At 33.1% G+C, this 17,269-nt stretch overlaps 1 protein-coding gene across 1 annotated transcript; it reads right to left on the bottom strand.

Annotated features, from left to right (window-relative positions):
* Positions 1 to 4,650: 4,650 nt before the first annotated feature.
* On the bottom strand, positions 4,651 to 17,230 carry LOC134282582 (3'(2'),5'-bisphosphate nucleotidase 1-like). Its single transcript, XM_062764983.1, has 7 exons — positions 17,007 to 17,230; positions 14,105 to 14,206; positions 12,194 to 12,304; positions 11,468 to 11,516; positions 10,094 to 10,234; positions 9,493 to 9,638; positions 4,651 to 7,159 (listed from the first exon to the last, which is right to left on the bottom strand). Exons 1-7 carry the CDS (start codon positions 17,124 to 17,126, stop codon positions 6,701 to 6,703), a joined length of 1,128 nt encoding a protein of 375 aa, XP_062620967.1. The 5' UTR covers positions 17,127 to 17,230; the 3' UTR covers positions 4,651 to 6,700.
* Between the last annotated feature and the right edge of the window lie 39 nt (positions 17,231 to 17,269).

The following is a 17,269-nucleotide window of genomic DNA, read 5'->3' as shown; positions in this document are numbered from 1 at the left end:
TTCTTAAACTTAATAAGACAAAGAAAAAAATATTTCCAATATGGTGACCAACATTAAATTTACTTCATCGAAAACTATCTATACATGTATAGTGACAATCCAAGTTACCTGCACAATTTTGAGTCTGCAGTTTGGACAGAAATAGTGATTTCTCAAAAAAAGCATCACTGAATATTTACATTTCCAATGTCTTTGTCCGAGATAAAATTACCAATTGTAAATGTAATTGATTTCCTCATGAATGTTTTGTGTCCGATACCTGAAAAAACCACGTGCAGGGCAGGACAACACCTAGAGAGATGCATTTAAAGCCCGTGGATTGGCGGAATCAAAGCATGTAAATATAAGGAATAACTGTCAGATTTTTCGAATTCATGAAGTGATCAATGGATTGGCTTGTGTGATAATTTGCATAGTTACCTGCACAATTTTGAGTCTGCAGTTTGGACAGAAATAGTGATTTCTCAAAAAAGCATCACTGAATGAAATTCATTCCTGAATATTGAGATAAATAGATGTACTTTCCAAGAAGAGGCAATCTGATTAAAATTGAAGAAGAGGCTGACGCTATACATTATGAAGAAAAAAGGGAGAGCATATTGCTTTGCTGTTGCATGTTGGCTGGTCTGTTTGTCAGTCCACCAATAGTTTCTGTTTATTTTCTTCGTAGAGGTTACACATACTGAAATGAAATTTGGTATACAGATTTAACATTAGAATATCTAGGTCAACTTCTGTTTTGGGTACGATCAAGCAATATTTAACAGAGTTATGCCCCTTGAACTTTCAAAAATTTCAATAATTTGCAGTTTATATTCATTTTCTCTGCAGAAATTGCACATACTGAATGAAATTTTATAATCTGAGATTCATCATAAGAACTTTAGGTCAAGTTCTGTTTTGGGTATATGTCCCTTGGACTTGAAAGAAATTGCAATTACTGGTACATAGATTTCCATTTCATTCACAAATGAAGGGAAAGATTGCATTAACTGCTAATGTTATCTTAGAAGGAGGGGATATACTGGTACTCAAGGATAAGTAAATTCTACCCAGGAAATACAAGAATCCTACATGATAAAGGATAGAACATTACCAAGATAACAATACATATATAACTAGAGGCCCAGGGGCCTTATCACTTACCTGAGCACTGTGGCTAGGAAAAGAGCAAAAATCACTTTTCTCAAAAAAATGAATCGTTGAAAGTTCAAATCAAAACATCGGGCAATATCTAGGTCAACATTACAACTTTTCTGATCATATTACTTTTCAAATAGTACTTGAATGTCCTCAAAAATTTAAAATTTGCTGGACTACGTAATCAAGTACATAATACCTAGTAATATTTGCAATGTATACCTGTTAGGCTTTATAGCTTATATATAAGTTTTCATACGTACAGCAATAGTACAAAAATTGTTAGAAGCCCCGTCTTATAAAGGTTTTCCGAATAAGCAAGTTAAGTGAAACATGGACAAATTCCTTTCTCAGCTGTGTTCAACTTTAGTTTAATATGTAGTCCTGAGGGGTTCTATTTGCATGGCTGCAAGAGGGGGTATTGATTTATTAATATATGTGTATACAGCAAAACTCGGTTATAACGAAGTCGCTGGGACCTTTGAAATTACTTCGCTATATCCATAATTCGTAATAACCGTATAAGAAATTTATTAAATTTATATAGCTGGGGAATCAAAATGACTTCGCTATATTCCGTGAATTCGCAATATCCGTGTTCGTACTAAACAAGTTTTAATTACTGTAGTCAAACTGAATGTAATTTTCAAGTTGAGTAAACTCGAAGTTTCAAAACATATCATATAAAATACCAAGAACATCTTGATTTAAGGACAGATGATACAAAAAGAACAAGAGGCCCATGGGCCACCTCACTCACCTGAGGAACTTTAGTGATGTTCTTATATATATATATATATATATATATATATATATATATATATATATATATATATATATATATGATTTTATATATATTTATATTTATTTCTATGTAAAACATAGATTCCCTATTGTGGCCCCGCCCAACCCCTGCGGGTCATGATTTTTACAATTTAAATCTACACTACCCCAGGATGCTTCCACTTGAGTTTCAGCTTTTCTGGCCCAGTGGTTCTTGAGAAGATTTTTTAAGATTTTTCCTATATATTTCAATGTAAAACTTGGATTCCCTATTGTGGCCCGCCCTACCCTCAGGGGTCATGATTTTAACAAATTAAAATCTACACTACCCCAGGATGCTTCCATATAAGTTTCAGCTTTACAGGCCCAGAGGTTGTTGAGAACAAGATTTTTTAATGACCCCACCCTATTTTTGTCTTTTTTTGATTTTCTCTCCTTGAGGGGGACTTAGCCCTTCATTTTTAAAAACAATTTAAACTCCCCATCACCCAATGGTGATTTGTACCAAATTTGGTCAAAATTGGCCCAGTGGTTCTTGAGAAGAAGTTTTAAAATATGAAAAATTTACAGACGGATGGACGACAGACAAAAAGATGATCAGAAAAGCTCACTTGACCTTTCAGCTCAGGTGAGCTAAAAATGGATGCCTGGATTTGTATATATTTATGGGTTTATTTTTGCTGAAAATGATGCAATTAATTAATTTCTAAAACATAACAAGAGGCCCACGGGCCTTATAGGTCACCTGAGTATTGTGTAACAACTTTCAAACAATTAAATTTGGTTCGTGTTTTAAACCAGAGGCCATGAAATTCACAATTCACAATTTTGAAAGAGGCACCATTGCTTATCATAATTATTAACTTAGAATGCTTACTCTATTTACTTAATACCCAGAGGTAGATCAGAGTAACAAAGAGAAAATGCACTTCCACTTTATACCCAGTTGTGCACCTCACCCCAAAGGAACCACTGACCCAGGGGCCACATATTTCAAAATTTTGCAAATTTTATCATAGAATGGTTGATTAATACCAAAGAGCTGACTTCAAAGCATTAATTTATTTTCAGACTATGTAACACCCCCCCCCCCTCCCCCCCTTCTGACCCAGGGGGCATAAAAAACCACTTTGCTAGATGTAACTTTCTTCATCATCAATATATACACTTGGATCATTGGCATAATACCCAGAAGCAAAGGGAAATATTTTCAAAGAATTCAATGCATTTTTACTATATAATCAATAGAGCCCCGCTCTAACACCAGAACCCCTAACCCTGGGGCCATAAAATTCACAATTTTGGAAAAGGCACTCTTGCTCATCATAACTATGTACTTAGTTTATTTAATACCCAGAGGCAGAGAAGAAGATTTTCAAAGAATAAATGCATTTTCACTATATCATCAATAGAGCCCCGTCCTAACACCAGAACTCCTGACCCTGGGGCCATTAAATTCAAAATTTTTGGAAAGGCACTCTTAGTTAGTTTATTTAACACTCAGAAGCAGAGAAGATTTTCAAAGAATAAATGCATTTTCACAATATAATCAACAGAGCCCCGCCCTAACACCAGAACCCCGACCCTGGGGCCATAAAATTCACAATTTTGGAAAAGGCACTCTTGCTCATCATAACTATGTGCTTAGTTAGTTTATTTAATACCCAGAAGTAGAGAAGAAGATTTTCAAAGAATAAATGCATTTACACTATATAATCAATAGAGCCCCACCCTAACACCAGAACCCCTGACCCTGGGGCCATAAAATTCACAAATCTGGAAGAGGCACTCTTGCTCATCATAACTATGTACGTATTTAGTTTATTTAATACCCAGGCGCAGAAAAGAAGATTTTCAAAGAAATAATGCATTTTCACTATATAATCTATATAGCCCTGCCCTAGCACTAGAGCCCCTGACCCTGGGGCCATGAATTTCACAATATTGGTAGAGGACTCAATGCTCATTGCATTCTTGCAAACAGTTTGCCTGCTTGATGTCCAGGAGTAGAAAAGATTTTTAAAGATTGCAATAATTTTAGTGGTTTTGGCCCCACCCCTCAGGCCCCAGGGGGGCGGGGACCATGAAATTCACAATTTTTGTTCCCCTTCACCCATAGATGCTGTATACCGAATTTGGTTCAAATTGGTTCAGTGGTTTCAGAGAAGAAGCTGAAAATGTTCAAATGTTAACACACGACACAAGACGACGGACGAAAACGGATAGCAATAGGTCACCTGAGTTACTCAGGTAACCTAAAAAAAATTGTAAACCTTCTATGATGTTCAAAATTCTACCTAATCCTGTAACCATTCTTTTAGATGTACTGGGGGTATACAGATTTTTGTCACTTCAAGTCCCATCTCTGTGACATTCAATGAAAAATTTAAAATGATGCAGTTCAACTTGACTGTTTATTTTCCTGATACATGTATAATGATGGCTCAAGTTGTGTTATTTAGGTTTTTGATAAAAGTTTGTATCATCCATCTTTAACTTATTTTCAGTATCTGGAACAATACTGCCAAAATTTTTCCTAATTGACATTTTGCAGTATGAAAAATGTGGCCAAGTAACAAGTAAAGTAATTGCACAACTCAAAGTCCTGCAGTAGTGTGGAAAAAACCTCTATGTTAATTAGTACATGTATGCTGTACTATATTCTCAAACTGTAATCAAAATGCTCTCTTTCAAATGATACATTGTTTGTTAACAAAGATAACAAAATTTTCTGTTAAATAATTTAATTAATCTAAAAGTAAAAATTTAATTTTTAACAAGTTTCATTACATAGCTGTGTATTTATCAAATTTTCTGAAAATTTACCCCCTCCTCCCCAAAAATGTATAAATTCAAAATTTTGTAATTAGTTAATCCTAAAAATTATTCTTCTAACAGTAACAGAACAAATACATATATTTACAAGTTCATACAAAATACAGAGACAAAAATTTTTTCAACACCAAATTGCTTTCATACAAGATGTCATCAAAATCCAATTTGAATTCACAGACATGCAAGTTAAGAATTTTTTTTGTTATCCAGTTAGAGATGATAAAGTTTAATTCTCTACTAGAAGGAAACAAGAATTGATTTTAACATCAGATTCAAGTGATAATACACCATCACATGCACCTAGCTGAGATGGAAAGAGTTGGTCCTTTCTGCATGACTAGTACTACTTTTAATTTTGATTTACTATATGATTTAGGAAAAAAGACTACTGTGTTGAGGACTAAATCAATGTCTCGAAGATAACTTTCAAGTAGAGGTTCTAATCTGTGTTTCTTTATCAATTTTTACAAGGAAATACATGCAAGTTAACTTAGTGTCAGCAGTTAAAAGATGCTCAGTAGAAATGTGTTATCTCTGCTCTATGAACAACAGTTGAACAAAAAAAAATACTGTAACAAAAATTAAACAAAAAAACAAGTACATGTATGTTTTATCTCTATATTATAATGTTAAAAATTTTCTAATTAAGTAATTCATTTGATATATCGAAACACTGTGAAAATTGAATACTGTATACAGGGAAATTTTCGCCCCCATTTTATTTTCGCCCCTTTCGCCCTATCCTTGATTGGGCGAATTTTAAACAGGGGGAATTCAAATAACACATCATAATTTCTTAAACAGAACTATGACTGGGCGAATTTAAAACGGGGCAAAATTGTTTACAAGCTCTAAAGGGCGAAAATAACACGGGGCGAAAATAACCCTGTATACAGTACATCACAAAAGATACAACAGTATCACATCAATAATTAATAAGGAAATACATGTAGTTGCATCACAGCAATATAATTAACTAAGTCTACACAGTACATAACTAATGGCACTAACAGGAACCTTAATTACCTCAAACAAAAACACACTGGTCCAAAATGAATCTCTTATCTGACAGATGAATAATGGAAGATCTGTATTCCAAGAAATAATATCAAATGAACATGTACCAGGTACAAGTGACATCTAAAAGAGATACCCGAAATTATCAAAATGATGCACGCTGCCTGAGCAAACACAATCTGAATTTGGTTCAGATTTATTGTTTTTCCCTAAATGAAATGTAAAAGAAAAAACACCTATATTCACTTGAAAATGAATAAATCATGCACCAAACTAAAATATAAACATTTTTTTTCATTTATGATTTGTGAAAGTATTTGAAGTGTATTGTAGACATTGAATTAATATTAATGCTAGTGATATATTATGTGAAGGGTATAATTTCACAAAATCTTCCTTCAAGACTTAATTGTCATCTAAATCATACAGAGATCAATCATCAGTTGGATTTAATAATAATGACCTCTTTAAAAAAATATTCGCCACTATCTAAATTTGTGGGTTTACTGAGAGTACGAGCATAGCGAAATTTCACACCACAACTTATATATTCCTCCGAAACAGTATGTAGAATGCATGGTGAATATGAAGAAAAAATGCACAAAGCAGACATTTACACAAACACAGGAAGACGCAGCTAATAGACTCTGATTACACATAACAAATATTACTTCTCTGAAGTACCAAATCAGCAAATTACTAACAAATATTGCTCTAAACCAATGCTGTTATAACTATATATTTACAATGTTGATTCAATATATACACAGAACGAACATTTGCCCCAAATAATACATTGCACTCCATCATTCAATCAATTAAATTTGATTAGCATTAAAAGCTCTTAGAGTAACTAATTTTATTTGCTGAAAATGCATATAAACAAAAATATATAAATAAGAAATACTAAACATATTATACTAGACTACAGTTTGGTATTTCCATATTCATTTGGCACTGAGTCACTGGGTTCTTTGTGATTTGTTTCAGCATTGTTGGAAGTGGAGCCTGTAGCATTATTAGCGGCAGGATTTTTATCAGGAACTGAAGCACTATCTTTTTTAGCCTCTTTTAAGTCTGCACCTCCACAGACGACTACCCCCTTAAAATCTAGAGGAGGGGCCTCACTGCTCTTATCCATGCAGTCTCGGATGTGCTCTGGAATGCAGCTTAAAAACTTCTCATGATTAGCAACTGTGGCAAGGACTCCCCCTGTGTTTTTTCTCTGGACATCAGCACTGTAGTTCATCCTGATGCCGTGAAAATCTGTAAGGGTGCCCCCAACAGCATGTAAAATGGCCTCTGGGGCACAAGTGTCCCATTTCTTACATCCCTTGCTGGCAAATACATAAGCATGTACCTTTCCTTCAATTAGTAAAAGAACCTGGAAAACAAAAGAATGTTTCCCTTTATTTCTTTAAATTTCTGGGTTAAATATTTTATTTACCAATAATTGCACATTGAAAGAAACTTTCTTTGTGATGATAAAGTTGAAAAAAAAAATGCAGCTTAAGACACCATTAGATATGAAGAGGAAAGTCAAACAAAATGCTCTTTTTTTCAATTGACCCATTTTACACCTATAAATCTTGAGAGAGAAAAAAAGCATCACAAAAAATGTAAATGTTCTTCATCATGAAAATGTCATTAAAATCCAGCATCTGAAGCAAGATTGAGAGTTTTCATCCCTTGATAACCATTGCAACTTTGTTTTATATAAGCCCTTTTCTTGGTGATAGACCTCACCCATAACTTTTACCTAATAAACTTATATAAACCTGAAGTCAAATCTGATAAAATCAGTTCTTTGATCCCCACCTTTATTTTTTTTCTTATTGTCGCTACAGAAGCGGATCAAGGATTTGAATTTAATTAGACTGACCTTATGACCTGCCCCTCCTACCCTTAGTATCCTATCTTATACTGACCTTATGAACTGCCCCTCCTTCTCTAACTACCTTATAAACCTGCACCAAAAACTTTAACCTGTAACCCGGGACCTGACCTGCCCCTCCTACTCTATCTCATACTAACCTTATGACCTGCCCCTCCTACTCTAACTATCTTATACCAACCTTATGACCTGCCCCAAAAACTTTACTCTAACTACCTTATACTAACCTTATGACCTGCCCCTCTAATCCTATCTTATACCAACCTTATGACCTGCCCCTCCTACCCTTAGTACCCTACCTTATACTAACCTTATGATCTGCCCCTCTTACCCTATCTTATACTAACCTTAAGACCTGCCCCTCTTACCCTAACTATCTTATACTGACCTTATGACCTGCCCCTCCTACCCTTAGTACCCTATCTTATACCAACCTTATGACCTGCCCCTCTTACCCTATCTTATACTAACCTTATGACCTGCCCCTCTTACCCTATCTTATACTAACCTTAAGACCTGCCCCTCTTACCCTAACTATCTTACACTGACCTTATGACCTGCCCCTCCTACCCTTAGTACCCTATCTTATACTGACCTTATGACCTGCCCCTCCTACCCTAAATACCCTATCTTATACTAACCTTATGACCTGCCCCTCCTACTCTAACTAAGACCGCGGAACAACTGGCAAAATTGGAAATATACAGCTTACATCATTTCTATCTGTTACATTCAAAACATTCAGTGATAGACAATGAAATGGGCGGGTACAACTCGCAAGGACGTGGGGAAAACATCGGATTGAAATTGCAGATCGAAATTCATTTTCAATCCACCTCAGCTATGCTAGAAGGCACATTATTACTGATTGACCCGGTCAGAAGACAAATAATTTCAATTTTGGTAAAGTTTGAATTTTTTTGTCCAATGTTTTAAATAAATTAATATTTAAGGGACAAATATTTCATTTCTGTTTGGTAAATATATGAATATCTTTGTGTGGGGGGGGGGGGGATTTAATTTTTAATTAAAGTTGTCCAACAGTTTTCAGTGAGAATAAGTATAAAACTCATGCACTCTTATAATCCTAGAAATAAAATATATTGTCATGTTAAGCCATGACCTGACTCGACAAATTTTACCCTCCCCCCCCATTCTAGAATCAAATATCTCCTGAAAAATAGTCTTTGTCTTCTATGATTTTTTGCGTTCTTAAAATTATAAGCTAAAACTCATATTAATGTGAACTTCAAACAATATGTATTTGGGAGTTGAAATTAGTTGATTTTTAGATCATGCATTCACTCTTTGCCTTGAAAACAGCTCAGATGGATTGAAAATGAATTTCAATCCGATGTTTTCCCCACGTCCGCGTCGAATTGTACCCGCCCATTTCACTGTCTATCACTGAATGTTTTGATTGTAAGAGATAGAAATGACGTAAGCTGTATATTTCCAATTTTGCCAGTTAATGTTCCGAGGTCTTATCTTATACCAACCTTATGACCTGAACCACTTACCCTATCTTACACTGACCTTATGACCTGCCCCTCCTACCCTAACTATCTTACACTGACCTTATGACCTGCCCCTCCTACCTTAGTACCCTATCTTATACTGACCTTATGACCTGTCCCTCTTATCCTATCTTACACCAACCTTATGACCTGCTTCTTACCCTATCTTAAACTAACCTTATGACCTGCCCCTCCTACTCTATATCATACTGACCTTATAACCTGGCCCTCCTATCCTTTGTACCCTATCTTATACTGACCTTATGACCTGCCCCTCCTACCCTTCGTACCCTATCTTATACTGACCTTATGACCTGCCCCTCCTACTCTAACTATCTCGTCTGGATTACAGGACTCCACAGCTTCTGTCACCATTCTGTCGGAGTGAGATCTGCTGGTGGTTATAATGATCTTATTTGCTGGGGGTGTCTCTCTCTCAAAGCCAAATGAACCTGTTACCATGGTAAAATATATGTTTTAAGATAACAAACTCACAATGACATATGTTTTAGTAAGACAACTTTGCCAATTGAAATATTTGGTAGTGTGTATCTTGAGAAGAAATGTCAAACATGTAAGTTTGGTTTGGGTAGAATTTATGGATACTTTGGAAAAGTTTTGAAAGAAAATTCTAACTATTCAGTAATAATTCAGTATATTATTCTGAAAATGTAGATCAGACGCATGTCTGATATTGCAAGATGCCTCCCAAGATGCATCATCAATGCAAGTTAAGTCCAGGTAGGGTTTATAGTTACATGTACTTAAGAATGAACTTGCACCTAAAAATCTAAATTGGAACACCAATGAAAGTAGTAATACAAGTGTTCATTTTGACTTGTAGAAAACTTCTCATTATACAGTATTCCCTGTCTTAAACAATCTTTTTGTTATGTACAATACCTACCTAATCCAATTACTCCCCAGATACATCTGCCTAAGGGAAGTCCAGGTTTGTCAAAGTTAAACCAGGGCTGATGTATGACCCCTGCCACTGCATTCCCTTTGACACTAATACCAATCAACACTGTCACATGGTCTAGATAGCCTTCAAAGGAAATATAAAATCAGCATACTGGTAATTTATTAGACAAATATTACTCTCCACATCAGTCCCTAGTGTTAGTTAAATACTTTGCAATTAATACCATTTTTAAGGTCAATGTGATGATTTAGCCTTAGTAAAATAAACACTGAGCCCAAAGGGCTCACTAGAATTTTGTACTTCTAGGGTAGCTAAATCATCCTTTTGACCTCAAAAAAAAGAATGAAGCTAGATTAAATTATATGTAACTAGTTGAATTTTATTTTGAATTTGTTGACTTATTATTGGTAAGATGTAGTTAAAAAAAAGATAAATTCATCATCTGTAAGTTGGGTGCAGATGAAATGACTTTTCATAAATAACTTAAGTACATTATAGACACAATTGAATATTTTTTGCCATATATTTTCAGTACATTTGTTAAGATAAAAATATATAGAATACATTCTTAGAAACTGAGCTACCGGGTAAATGCATGTTTCAGAAAAGTGATGTCTAGGTCAAAGGAAAGATCAAGGTAAAAAATGTTGATGTTGTTTAATAGCTCTCCATTATTTATCAGCATGCACAGTTTGAAATTTCTTGCCCTGTTCACTAAGTGACATTATACCCTTGTCATATTCATGGTAGCATAAAATAGTGATACACACATCAAGGATCAAAGTACTGAGACAGTACTGAAAGACGGGGTCAAAATAATCTTTGTGCTAAATTTCACAAATGTGATTTTTTTTTTTTCGAGTTTTAATAACTTAATTTTTCATTAACATACAAAAAACAAACGGTGAATAATATATATTCACATTTTTCATTTAATTTGAAGTAGAAATTCTAAAAATTGCTCAGTCTGGAAACCTTTCTGAACTGCTCCGAATTCCACGTACGAATTAATATATCATCCGGAAGTAAACAATGGATGATGCTACGCAGTCATAATAATACGCAGGATAGTACTTTGTTTATCGTGTGATTTACAATTAAAATCTTCAGTTTTAAATTATCAAAGTACTTTATTAGTTTGAGTTAGAAATAGGTTCATATGACTTTCTTCAGTTTGATACAGAATGTTTATGTTTTGATCAAAACAATTTATGCACTCTTTCATATGCGTAGATTTAATTCATGTGTTATCACCACGGCTTCCGTTTTGAGGCCTCTGACAGTAAAGTAAAAGACGGGGTCACGTGACCCCGTCTAAAAAACGAGCTACTCTTACATCACTGAACTCCTACTTACCTTGAGTGAATTCAGCTGTTCCATCCAGTGGATCCACCCATATTACAACCTGTATAAAAAATCACTTTACAGCTTTTCTTTTAAAATATATATTTAGATATGAAATATCTCAGAACTTTTTAATCAAGGAAACTTAGCTAAAAGTGTGTTTCTTTTTCTTGTCTGCAATCTATTCACAGGTAAACAAATATATTTACACTCTGGTGCTAAATGGAACAGCGTTATCGCAGCATGGTGACCTAATTGGTTTCTCTATAGAGAAACGATTGGTCATATTTATTAGCTGCTTTGTAGAATAGAAATAAAGTCCTTGTTGTCGTGAATGATGCAGAATAACCTCCTCGGTCTCGAAATGTTGTTTTAAATATAAAAGCCTCGGCTAACGCCTTGGCTTTTATCTTTCAAAGTTGGACATTTTTTTAGACAGAGGAGGTTATTATCACAATGTTAAAAAATATGTGCAAAATGTTTTGGAGAATTATACAGAAATTTGGCATAGATTCATTTGGATATGACATGAAGTTGATTTGTGATCAAATCTACTATAACACCCTTTAGGAGTTATAAGCTTTGATCATGTGACCAACTTCATATCATATCCCAATGAAACTCTAAAAATTATAATGTATCTTATTTCTTAAAGAAATATTCAACAGAGTTAATAGGTTTGACATTTAGTAAGAAAATAATTAATTTTTTAAAAAATTCATGAGAAAAATATCTTACATCTTCATCTTTGGTTTCTTTGAGGTATTCTGGACATGTGTGTTTCAACACTTCTGCATCAAATCCTTGTTCTATGAAATCTTTTGGAATCTTCTCTTGGGGATCAAGTTGCTAAAAATACCAAATCAAAAGTTATACAATGTATGCAGATAGATAGATACATATATACAAGCCATTCAATCTTCATTATCTTGAACAGAAATATCTTGGATCCCTCAGACAAGTCAAAGCTATAGTTGAAAATCACAAGCAATTTCTTGGAAAAGGAAAAATATCAATAAGATTATAAGCTGAATCTAGGTTAAAAATGAACAATGATTTAATTATTTATTTACTATCACTGAGGTCACTATACTTTAAATGTGTTATATTAAAGCCATATATGGCGTATTTGAGCTAAAAAATACAAATACGAGATCAAGTTTAGAATTACATGATATTTGCTATATTTACGTTCAAATTTAATTTTTTGCCGATTTTGAACTTAGTTATCCCCTCGTTTCTATAGTTAAGTTGACTTTAAACTGTGTCTTGTATTTAATTCCGAGTCGGAAATAAATCGGTTATTGTTTTAAATCTTGGATATCTAAGAAAAGCGATCGATTTAAATTGTGTAATTTACAGGAAAGTCCTATCTTTATATTAAGTATCAAAACAAATAGAAAGATCTTTTTAATTTTAGTTAGTCTGAACTTATCAAAAATACGCCATATATGACTTTAATGGTGTGTGATATTTTGCGGAAATTGATTTTTGAGCAAGTTTGTGAAGATTTGATTTAGCACATTTCCTATATGTTTATGTGCAAGACATTTAGCAGTGTACTTGAATTAGCAGAAATTACTTTCCACAAATGGTGCTAAAAAGAATACACAGCTAAATGTAAAATGTTTACAGTAATTAATTGAAAATTGTCTTTACACAGAATATTACAATAAGAAGAAAGCCCAACATAAAGAAGAGGCATCTGGTGCACATTATAAGGAAGTTCAAAACATTTACAGATACTTGATACAGTTATGTGCTACTTAACTTGTACCAGTATAGGTCTTAGTCAGAGGACTATAAAGACTATATATGGCAACAAGGGACTTAACTCTTAAAATAAAACACCATTAAAGGAAAATAACATGCTTCATAATTTCGAAAGAAAAAAATGAGATGGTAGAATCAGTAAATAATTTACCCATAAGTATATGGACCTGCTTATAACTAAGCTAAATGAAGAGTATTAATTTGTTGGAATTTAAATGAATTGGTTTTTAGTTTTGAAGTTGGCAGGCATGCACATAAACAATCTACATACCAACTTCTGGGCAATATTAAAACTTTCCAGAATCTTGGGTGGGGATCAATGGCGAACACAAGGTGTTGTCAAACACCAAACTCTGATTTATTTTTATAGTTATCACACGTACTTCTTAACATTTCTTCCTATGACAAAGAAATTACAAAAGGCTGCACCTACAGACATATTACTGGCCTTGGGAAACTAGAATCTTGCTAACCCCTTAATGATATACTGTATAAATACTTTTTTCCATGTAGTATTAATTTACACTATGTACCCAGTCACAAATTTTCTGCGGAAATTTGTCCAAGTGTACTTAATATAATTGTATGGCATATAGTGACAATCTAAGAAATCCGCATAATTTTCAACCCATGGATTAAACGGAAATTGAGATTCTGTAGAATTATGACCCCGTGGAAAAAAGTATGTCTACATTACTTTGACTTTATATTTAGTATCTTTTGTTGAAATTGACACAGTAAATATCTCCCTAGTTCACAATAAATTCGACAGAGATACTGATCTTTAAGAAGTAATCTCCCTTTTAAATTGAAAGCATTATCTTTCAAGTGTAAATAATTAAATCCTGTTGTTTTAATATACCTTGTAGTACCTACCTCTTCACCAAATATGGCAACATTTGGGAATTGTTTGTGCAGTGAGGCCACAATACATCTCTGGGCAGATCTGTCCGCTTCTGTCTGAAGATCATTTTTACCCTAAAAAGGGAAAATATAGATATATGCTTTGACTCAAATGTTTATCTAAGGTGTAAGAAGTAGTAACCAATCCTCTTGTATGAATTATAAAATAAAATATGTTAAAAACAATATTCATTCCATAGCAAAAAGAGTTGCCCTATTCATATTATAATACCCCATATGATGAATATAAGTTAATTTTCTAACTATAAATTCCATGTTTTGTCGGAAACAACTAATTTCAATCTCTAAACATAACCATGGTAACTCATTTTAATCTGTGTCTTTTAAAAATGTGCCAACTCTCTCTCATTTCATTTTGATGACCAATGGACAGTCAACAGGTGTGAGGGCAAACAAATGCTATACATGTAGTATAATATCCATGTTTTTCCCTCTATAATTTTATAAAAGTAATTTTGTCTCATTCCTCAGTTTTAGTAAAGGGTTGTCAAAATTTGAAACTGATGATCAAATATTTTAAAACTCCATCATTCTCTACACTTAACACCTATAAACATTAAAATGGAGGATAAGGCAATGATTGCCAATGAAATTTCCATTTCCAATTTTTATTTTTTATAAACTGCAGCATATGTACTAGTTAGGGCCGGTACACACAGTAATAAGTCTTAATGTATTAAGAAATAGAGCAGTGTTCTATTCCTAAGTCAGACTTGTAATCTTGGCTTGAAAAACGGTGTATGTATGGTAAGGCTAGAACCTAAGTTCCATGCCTTATAAGGCAAGCCGTACCATGTTATGGCCCTTAATTATACTCTAAATAGTCTATCAAAGTCATTCATTCATTCATTTATTCTCTCAAAAAACACTATACATGGTACAAGAGGTACATATATACATATTTACAATAATTATGGACGAGCGGAAATTACAGGAGGACAGACAGAGTCAAAAATTTTTGTAATAAATATACACAATTGTTGTAAAAATTATGGATCTGTACTTGTCATCAAGTTACAAAATTTTATTATATTTGGATGTACATAGTATTTCTGCAACAAAAAATCTTTTCAGATACTACATAATGCATTACATTCCAGTAAATAATGAAATTTCCATTTCCTTTTTATTATTACATAAATTGCACTCTTTCATTTCTTTCAACATTATTCCATCTACCCATCTCTATTGAAGACGATGGTTACTTGTCCTGAATTTTGAAAAGATATTTCTCAATTTTCAAGTGAAATCACTTACACTGTACAACTTCCCAAGAATACACTGCCTTAGTCATAGTGATTAATTACATTCGAAACGAATAATATTAAAATTGGTTCAATCTTTTTGTATCTCTATTCTCCAGCTGAATCAATTACACATTTGTTTTAAACATAGAATTGTTTAAAGAGCTATCCTAATATATAAGTGTTGAATTAATTACTGATAAAATACGTTTGTTTATTCTGCATAATCATGATAATGTAAGTTCAAAAACTGGAATGAATTCATAAATCATACATGTAACATGGTCTACTTGTTACACTCTAAAAGTTATACAAGGTAATTTATAATGTTGTTGTTCACAAGAAGATTTCTATAATACGAAAAGGAATAATATTATATTTTTGAAATCATTCTATTTTGTCACCTTTTAAGATAGGTGATGTAATCTACCATCTGACTCTGCACATTCTTATGAGTGATATCAAACTTGTGCAGTCAAACTTGCCATCAGAACTATCTCAATGTTCTAATTTATGCCCTGTTGGCTGTTCACAATAATGTAAACTAACCTAAGGCAAATTAAATTGTGTTCACATGACAGTTAATTCAGGGTAAACTTATGTGCATTAATTAGAACACTGTAGAATTTTAGTTCTATAGTAAGGCTATTTTCAAATCACCCATCTTTAATATGTAGAGCAGACCCATTTGACAAAACTGCTTAAATTTTTGTGATAACATATTTTTTCTCTTTTTTTTTCACTCAAAAATAGCATAAATACCTATATCTGACCATGGATATGTGGCATTTGACTTAATTTTTTCATTTCTCATGCATCAGAATTTAATTTTCACTTAATTCACACTAGATTAATTCGAATTAAACAAATTCCCTTTAAATTCTCAGTGTGAACACTTTTCAAACTCAATTTGTAGTAACTTACATTTAATTCAAATTGAACTCTATATAAATAAGGCATTAAATGTTGTATCTTATTCTCTTCTTTGAACTTGTAACAGCATTATATACACATAAACTTTGAGTATCACTGTCATCTTTTTAAAATAAATAGCTGATATCAAAACTCAAATACGCATTACTCCGATACTGCTTACTTAAAGATAATTCCAGTGATATATATAATTAATTTTATTTGGAGATTGTCTTTAAATACTGCAGTTTAATCATTATATATGCTGCATATACTGATAATAAGACTGTTCTAAATGAAAGTAGAAGACTGTCCTAAACATGTCTTAAATGTCTTGTTATAATTTACTTTTTTAAAAAATGCAAGTAAAATAATTTTCTTGAAATGTGAAGCTTACAACAGTGAATTCCTTATATACACTAACAGTCATTTAAACTTATATTAAACTGTTTTCTTCCCAAATCTGATGTGGCATTTCAGCACACTGCACTTGACCAATAGCAGTTACTTTTAATCCTAAAACATCGAATTTGGTTTTTATTTTACGGTAAAATGACACTTAGATACAGGGAAGATCCCTAACATTTTATAAAATTAATTACAATTTTTTCTATAGATATTGAAAACATGTCTGAACACACACCTTACACTTCTTTCATATAACACTGCTTGTAACGAGCAAATATTACAAAACTTACCTTTTCAACAATTCCCAGATCTCCTTTAGTTAGGACATTTCTTATGATGTTGGCAGCGCGATTTGAAACTGCCACAGAGGCGGACAAAACTCGCATCACAAGAGAAGGATTGGAAGCCATGTTTGTCAGTGTAAACAACTATTGATTTGTCGTAAACACGGCCTGTGTCAAAAGAACTTATAAAAAGTAAAATAGGCAAAGAAATCAATTTAGGTTGTATGCTTTAAACAGATTCCGGTTGAATTTATGTGAAGAAACAAATA

This window comes from Saccostrea cucullata, unplaced genomic scaffold, assembly GCF_032062105.1.
Source record: "Saccostrea cucullata isolate Sc308-1 unplaced genomic scaffold, CSIRO_AGI_Scuc_v1 ctg297, whole genome shotgun sequence".
NCBI lineage: Eukaryota > Metazoa > Mollusca > Bivalvia > Ostreida > Ostreidae > Saccostrea > Saccostrea cuccullata.
Note: the sequence above shows the minus strand (reverse complement) of the source record. Positions and strands in the feature narration are given on the sequence as shown.